General features: G+C 40.7%; 1 protein-coding gene across 1 annotated transcript; it reads right to left on the minus strand.

Annotated features, from left to right (window-relative positions):
* Positions 1–459: 459 nt before the first annotated feature.
* On the minus strand, positions 460–4,550 carry LOC145592341 (phosphoglycerate kinase 3, cytosolic-like). Its single transcript, XM_081648788.1, has 7 exons — positions 4,422–4,550; positions 4,119–4,326; positions 2,779–2,856; positions 2,390–2,650; positions 1,291–1,608; positions 1,024–1,182; positions 460–881 (listed from the first exon to the last, which is right to left on the minus strand). Exons 2-7 carry the CDS (start codon positions 4,311–4,313, stop codon positions 687–689), a joined length of 1,206 nt encoding a protein of 401 aa, XP_081504914.1. The 5' UTR covers positions 4,314–4,326; positions 4,422–4,550; the 3' UTR covers positions 460–686.
* Between the last annotated feature and the right edge of the window lie 3,587 nt (positions 4,551–8,137).

Below are 8,137 nucleotides of genomic sequence, written 5' to 3' on the forward strand. Positions count from 1 at the left end.
GAAAAGCAAGAAAGTCAGCGATGGTGCAAAAGCACGTAAACATCCCAGGGAGAATTGCCCTGGCCCAACTATATAGCGACTGGCCGTTCTCCCAATCCCAAATTAAAGTTTCTGTTATTCGATTTAGCTTGAAGGCGGTAAAATGGGGCATCGGTAATAATAAACTAGTTGCTAAGTTTCTGTTATTCGATTTAGCTTGAAGGCGGTAAATGGGGCATCGGTAATAATAAACTAGTTGCTAAGTTTCTGTTATTCGATTTAGCTTGAAGGCGGTAAATGGGGCGTCGGTAATAATAAACTAGTTGCTTTCTAACAAAGCAAGTTGCTCGCGTATTTATTCCCTCTTCAATCCAACTTTGTTCACCACTTGCTAAATTAAGAAAAGTGGTCGATCTTTTGGGGGCCTTCTTGCATGGGCGGGTGGAAGGAGAGCCTCCAACCAACTAAGCAAGCATGAACTTGAACAAGTTAAATTATTAACTGTTTCATATCCAAGACACTACCATGCACAAATGCACACCAGTCCGTACTCCGTTACAAAAGTTCAAAAATGATTTATTTTCAGACCCACTAAAACCACAACAGGTCCCTCCTAAAAGTAGCAACACTGGCAAAAAAAAAAAACCCAGTTTATAAACTTTGGGCAAAAGACCACAAAGCAAGATTATAACAAAAAATAAAAGCACTTAAGCATCATCAAGGGCAAGAACTCCAGGCAGTGGTTTGCCTTCCAAAAGCTCCAAGCTGGCACCACCTCCTGTAGAGATGTGGCTCATCTTGTCTGCAAGACCAACCTTCTCCACAGCAGCAACAGAGTCACCTCCGCCAATGATTGTGGTCACACCCTTTCCACTAAGTTCAGCCAACTGCCTCGCTACGGCCTACAGATAAAAATGTCAAGAATGGTTTTAATCACACCATATACATCATTTCATAATAGCTTTCAAGAATTATAAAGTAATGTAGGACAGGCTTTTAACAATTAAACAATACAACAGGAGACAGTTATGGTTCAATATTTACCTCAGTCCCTGCAGCGAATTTCTCAAATTCAAAAACACCCATAGGTCCATTCCATATGATGGTTTGGGTTTTGTCTAAAGCCTCGCTGAAAGTGTTGATAGAATCTGGTCCGATGTCCAATCCCATCCAACCATCGGGAATAGCCGAGGCAGGTACAACCTATAAAACAGTACAATCATGAGACCACATCATTGCCATACGGCCATACCACTACTACAAATACAATGAGAGGATATCACATATACAAAAATAGTCACATGTACGAACCTTGCTATCAGCATCAGCAGCAAACTTGTTAGCAATTACGACATCAGTAGGCAGCATCAGGGACACTCCTTTTGCTTTTGCCTTCTCCATGAGAAGGTTTGCAAGTTCAAGCTTGTCTTCCTCTACTAGAGAGGATCCAACCGGGAGTCCTTGGGCTTTGTAAAAAGTGAATATCATCCCTCCTCCAAGTAAAAGATAGTCCACCTTAGCCAACAATGACTCAATCACACCAATCTTGGTTGACACCTTCGAGCCACCAACAACAGCAGCAAAAGGTTTCTTGGGGTTTGCCACAGCTCCAACTAGGTAGTCAAGTTCCTACAATCAATAAACACAAAAGCAATTAACAAAAAAATCCTTTAGGTAAGACTTCATTCTAGTTCAAGCTCTCCTAGTGCAGGCAGAAATCATGCAGCACATACCAGTCAACACAACAGCTTTTCTAAAAAAGAAAATTGGAGAAACCAAACAGCAATTGCATAAACACGTGAACAAAACATTATAAGCCTTCGATAAGCTTGGAAGAGGATGGCTTGTTTCTTCGTTATATTGCTGATCTACTTGCATTGACTATTTTAGCATGGTGCTGCATGAAATTGGCAGTAGCTTCAACCCAACAGCGTGCAAACTTTTCTTATTTTTTAACTTCATATAACTCTTATTGGCAACTTCAATTCAACGCTTTACATTATATATTCTAGACCAAGAACCAATGTAATCCATCTCAGGCACTACCAAGACTAAAAACCTGACTGAGTGCAATCAGGTACGAATAATTTTTTTCCAAAGTAGTTAGCATGGCTCCAGCGTAATTTATCACATACAGCTACACATCAGATGCACATCAAAGCATCCTCATATGACACGTAATATTGGACTATTAGAAATCAGCAGTAAAGACTAAAGAGCATGTTACACCAAAAAGGATGAGGCTGTAGAGTATGAACAGTCACCATATTATGAGTGAAATGAATGGACATTGACTAGTAATAACATCTGAGTGCTAATACATAAGGCTAATAATTAGCATACACAAACACTATCAGCAGCAACAAATACCAAAATAAGTCCACTTATCACCAAGTAATAAAACAAGCACCTTTTGCATCAAAAAGCCTGCAACAGAAGGCTTTAAATACTTGGCAACACCTTCAGTAGAAGCATGAGCCCTGTGGGCAGTACCGAAAGCATCATTCACATAGACATCTGCTAGAGCAGCCAATTTCTTTGCGAACTCAGGATCATTCTTCTCTTCCTCTTTATAGAATCTCACATTCTCAAGAAGCAGAACACCTCCTTCAGGCAACTCAGCCACCATTTTCTCGACTTCCTCGCCAACGGAATCATTTGCCATTTTAACCTGTACCAAATTACAGATGAAGATAAAGTGAGAACGGAAATTGTCAGTGAAATAATCACACCTTCCTAAATTCTACTTTTTTTGTAAAGGTATATCCATAATCTTCAGAGATCAACAGAAAATCATACCTCAGCTCCAAGAAGCTCAGAAAGCCTTGGGACAAGGGGCTTCAAGCTGTACTTAGGTGTAACACCTTTTGGACGTCCCTGGAAACAGAAAGGCAACCAAAGTGATAAAGAACAGGATAACAGCATAACAAGATAGTTAATATACATACATGTGCATTCTATTGTGCAAGCACTACTTTAATACTATACACAGTAATAATTTCCATCGTGCCTAAGATGCAATAGTAAGCTTGCATTCCCTAGCATGCAATGGAAATTCTACTTATCAGGAACCACACCTTTTGCACAAACAAAACTCTAAATGTAACATCGCCAAGCACAAGTGCAATTTATACAACATAGAAGTTAGAAAGCCACATAGTGACATCGTAAATTTTGTTAATCATTGAACTAGTATGAAGCAAATAGAACATAAAAAGGTACATGTATTGATATGATATATACAACTCCTATGTCAAATCTCACTAAAGCAATAGAATAATCATAAAACTTCATTCCGGTCAGGTTAATACCATTTCAATTTGTTCTTGATTAGATGTAGGCCAAATGCAAGAAATTTTGGCAGTTGACTATTGACAATTATAAATTTTTCGAAAATGTTATTCACAGTTGATATTCCCGAACTTCTCTTTTTACACCATCTTGCTGGTTAAGAAGGGAACCTTAGAGGAAGAAACACACATCAATATTACTTTCATTCTCATATACTTTGTATTACATTCCTTAAGAGTCCTAAAAGTGACCCGACACAACCCAAACCTTGAACCAAATGGCTTCTTACCCGACAACCCAAATTAAACTACCCATTAGCTCCCTTTAGTTTAAAAGTAACCCAGTTGGAAAAATCATAATATCTTAAAAACAACCTACACTGTTACACTGTACAATCAACAAACCCCAGAATTAATCAAAACTGAAAAACATGATCGAGTACCCTCAAATCTAAGGGATCGTTGGATATCATTTCCAGATTAATTTTTTTTTTTAAAACAAAATACTGATTTTAGACCTATATTATAAATTTTAAAAACAAATACGGCGTACAAAAGAAAGGAAACCCAGATGCAAAAAAAAATCAAATATCAAAACAACTTCTAAGTGATCAATCAGTATCATTTCAACATTTAAAATTATACTACCTCCCTTTCATATTATTAACAACGATTTGCATAAAGTGTGAATTGAAAATATCAAATGGTGGCAAATAATTTGAAACGGAGGTAGTATTTCAAGTAATAAAAACAAATACAAAACAAAGGAAACCCAGATGAAAGATAACATCAAACAGCAAACCAACTAAAAAATACTTGAAAAAAATGAAATAGAGAAAAGAAATATACCAGATGACTACAAAGAATGACCTTAGCGCCATAACCAGACAAGTATTTAATGGTGGGAATAGCAGCACGAATCCTTGTATCATCAGTGATGTTAGAATTATCATCTAATGGAACATTTAAATCAACACGAACAAATACTCTCTTTCCCTTTAAATCTGCCTCTTTCAGGGTTGATACACTTCTTTTAGTCGCCATTTTTATACAAAATCTAATCAATAAACAAATTAATCGAGATCAAAAACCCAGAAAAACAAACAAACAATAAATCAGAACATGAAATGAGATTAGATCTATGGAACTTACAGAGATAGTGTTGATGTGTTGAGGGTTATGAAAGTTGAAGAAGTCAGAGGTGAGAGATAGACGGAAGGTTCGAGAAAGTTTATATGGAAGAGTAAAAACTCTTGGGTGGACCTGGTCCGAACCTCATGGTCTCACGTGCTATTGTTTGAACAAAATAGCCCAGCACACCTATCCAGTACAATTTTAACAAAAGTCCTTATAAAACCCTAGTCTTCTATCATTTAAATTCAAATAAAAGCCTCAATTGCATTCTCTCTCCTTTGCGTTGAATATCATCGACCCGAAATCACGAATCAAATTTATGAATTGAAGAACGAAATTCTACTGCAATTGATCTCAACAAATCAATTTATGAATTGGAACCAAACACAAATAACAATGAAGGTATCAATTACTCTTTATTTTGATTTTATTCTACTAAAAATTCGATTAACTATCATGAATAAAAATTGATTATGTTCTTAATTTGATTTAATTCTCCCCAAATTATCGGGTTTTTGTGTACTTAGGGATTTTAATTTTTCTTAAACAAGAATCGATTGGAATTTTCTTTATCAATTTTGGGTTCGTTAGGGTATAATTTGAGGTTTAAATGACTGAAGATGGTATTAATTTCTGGTAATTTTATGTAGTTTCAAGGGTGGAAAATTACACAAATTGTGTTGTGAGTAGAATTTTGATTTGTGTTATTTTTTAGATTTATTAATTTTTATGATTTATTAATTATGCAGTGTTAGTAGTGAAGTTTGGTGTGGAAAAGATAACTAAAAAAAATTATATTAACAAAAATTGGGGTTTTTATGGTTTTTGTCCAGTTAAAGGCCTGTGAAATGGAAGTATAGAGACTTTGGGGGAAAGCTAACAACATGCTCAAATAAAGGTCATGTTTCGGGGTTTTTTAGAATCCCTTGGGATACTGGTCAAGATCTGATCTGGCAACAGGACGCGGACACCTGCACAACAAATCTCCGGCTATCGGAGATTCGCCTCCGACGATCAAGTTAGTGACCGGAAACGGAATAAATGTAGAGAGAGAAAGTAGAGAGAAGTTGGAGCTTTTTGTGCTCTATTAAATGTTATGTCTCAATCCACCCCTCCCATCAGCAATGATTGGGGTATTTATAGGGGTGGGGATTTGTGCCCTTTAGGGTAAGTGACCTAGAATTTAGGGCCATTGATTGGCTGCACAATCAACGAAGGACATGTGTCCTCTGGGGGCGCCGTTTTGCGGCATTCTAGTTGCTTTTGGGCCTCCTGATATAAGGAGGCCTTTATGACATATTTGATTTCAAGTGCTCTCTTATTCATAGTACATGTCATCTTCCTACAATGACACATGTCACCCTTTTATTGGGCCATGTGTCATCACGGGATTGGACCACGTACTTGGGGTATTTTTTACCCTAAACATTTGCCCCTCAGAGGGGTGGCTCGTCCCAACTGGGCTGCCTCCTCTGACATTCACTCGTTCGAGTACCTTGGGCGCATTAGAAGTATTTCATATTGTAAACAAGAGCCGGACAGGAGCGTCCGTCCGCCTTATTGGGCTGAACGCCTGGTCGGAATGGCCTATCGCTCTTTACGAGCCTGGCCGAGTCGTTTGGATAGAGTGGGCCGAGCGGCATGGAATTAGGCTGAGTGCCTTGATTGCCTTGTCTTGGCTCTTTTAAGGAATATTGCCGAGTGATCGGTCGGCCATCAGCGGCAGAAGAGACTTTTTTCTGACATTTATCTGCATTGCACTTTCTAAGGAAGTGGTTCAACTTCCGAGGTACATGCAGAGAGTTACGGGTGTTTATGACGTCCGTTCGCATTCCGTCATAAATAGTAGGGCATTTACACGGATTCCGTCAAACAGAAGAGTTTAACCGTTTGACTTCTAGGTTAAATTCTTTGAATTTTAATCCTTTGGCATTCTTTAGGCGGGAACAATTTTTACCATTTTACCGCTCCAACTTTTGCCTATAAATAGCAAGGGTTTGACCTTCATTTTTTACTTTGGATTTTCTTGCTTTCTAGAGAGAAGTCAAAGCCTCTAGAGAGAGAAAGTTACTTCTTCCCAGATTCTTCAAGAGCTCCGCCGCACATTCGAGTTTTCCGTTCAGGACTTTGAGTTTTCTTGCTTGCACTCTTCAAGTTTTTCAACCTTCTACTCGGACGAAGGTAACCGAATACTCTTCCTTTCTTCTTTAATTTTCTTTTCATTTTTTGCTTAATTTTTCAAACATCCTGGATCAACACTCGGCCTCGTCCGTTTCTCCTCATGAGGCCGTTTGTTCGCTTGGGACTGAGGAATCTCGTCTTTATGGAGTGGGTCCATTTCTAGTGCGTACCAACTCACCCCCACCTATTCTTCTGTGTCCCTACAGCCGAACATGGCGCGTACGAGGCAAACGCACGACCTTCATGCCGCCAGAAATCCTGACGGCACTCTTGCTCAACCTTTGGCCTCCTATGATCCGAACAACTCGGACGTGGGGACCAACCCCCTCTAACACAAACACAGACACCACCACTACTATTGATGGTAGTGTGTGCTCAGTGGTCGAGGTGGCCACCTCTTTTGAAGAGCGCTAGAATCAATTAGGCACCTCCACTTCTAGGAGGGGTTCGAGTGTAAACCGCGCTTTATTTGCTAACTCGACCCTTGGAGCGGACGAGTAACCGACTTCTTTGCCTCGCTCTCCTCCTAGGACGGTCGTAGGTCGGCCTGAACAAGATCAGCCCGAGCAGTCATTGCACCACCACCATATTCTATTTGGCCAAAATCGGCCACAGACTTTGGTAGTTGCTCAGGCACAATACCAAAATCAGCCAGGCCCTTCTGCTGAGGCCGGGCGAACTCTTGCTCCCCCCTTCTCTCAAACTCTCAGGTCGGCAAGACCTAGGGTCGACATAGTAATGCCAAACCCACCGACTCCCCCCACCCCGTTCCATTTGGAAGTCACGATTCTGGGGTTGGGGCAAAAGACAAGGGCAAGGCCCCTTTAGTGCCCGAGGAACCAGGATTGGCCGAGCTAAGGCAGGGCTTGGTCGGATGAAGTTCGCTGAGGCGGACGAGCTGGACAGGGTTTTATCTCAAGACTTTGGTTCAGCGAGGGACCTTGAACCTCAGGCGGCCGAACAACAAGCTGAAAATGCTGTCGCCGAGGTAGAGGAAAAAGAGAATGACTTTAACAGCCCCTACGGCTGTATGATTGGGGACATAGCCCTCGCGTACCTCAACGAACGGTTATGAGGAATGGAGGGAATTCCTCATGCTGGGGGAAGGCTTTCGGATAAGGCCTCCTCGAACCTCTGGGTCAGTTGCTGCCTCGGACGACCCTAGGATCATCCGCCGAGGCTTCAATGTATATAAGGTAGCCCTTGAGGTTGGTCTCCGCTTCCCTCTTCACCCATTCATCCAGGAGCTGCTGGACGAATATCAAATTGCCATGGTCCAGCTTGCGCCGAACAGTTGGGCCAATATTTTTTGATACTTGGTGACCTGTCTAAGGATGGGTTTCACCCCTAACTTCCCAGTCTTTTGCGCCATGCACAACATGGTGAAGCTGGACGCTTTCTCGGACGGGTGGTTTGTCCTAAGCACCCGACCAGAGTTCATGGTGTGCATGAACAAGCCATCCAAGTGGCGTGACTGGAAAAAGAGGTTTTACCTTATAAAGACGGGGGAAAGGGAGTTCAATAGAAAGATGAACAATTTCAACTCCTCCCCC

This window comes from Chenopodium album, chromosome 18 (genome assembly GCF_948465745.1).
Source record: "Chenopodium album chromosome 18, dcCheAlbu1.1, whole genome shotgun sequence".
Taxonomy (NCBI): domain Eukaryota; kingdom Viridiplantae; phylum Streptophyta; class Magnoliopsida; order Caryophyllales; family Amaranthaceae; genus Chenopodium; species Chenopodium album.

What these genes read in the sequence shown, in the direction of transcription:
- LOC145592341 (XM_081648788.1), bottom strand. Translation starts at nt 4,313, where the DNA reads ATGGCGACTAAAAGAAGTGTATCAACCCTGAAAGAGGCAGATTTAAAG. An exon ending in CTGAGCTTCTTGGAGCTGAG is followed by an intron (nt 2,651 to 2,778) that starts GTATGATTTTCT and finishes AATTTGGTACAG; the next exon opens with GTTAAAATGGCAAATGATTC. An exon ending in CAGGCTTTTTGATGCAAAAG is followed by an intron (nt 1,609 to 2,389) that starts GTGCTTGTTTTA and finishes TATTGATTGTAG; the next exon opens with GAACTTGACTACCTAGTTGG.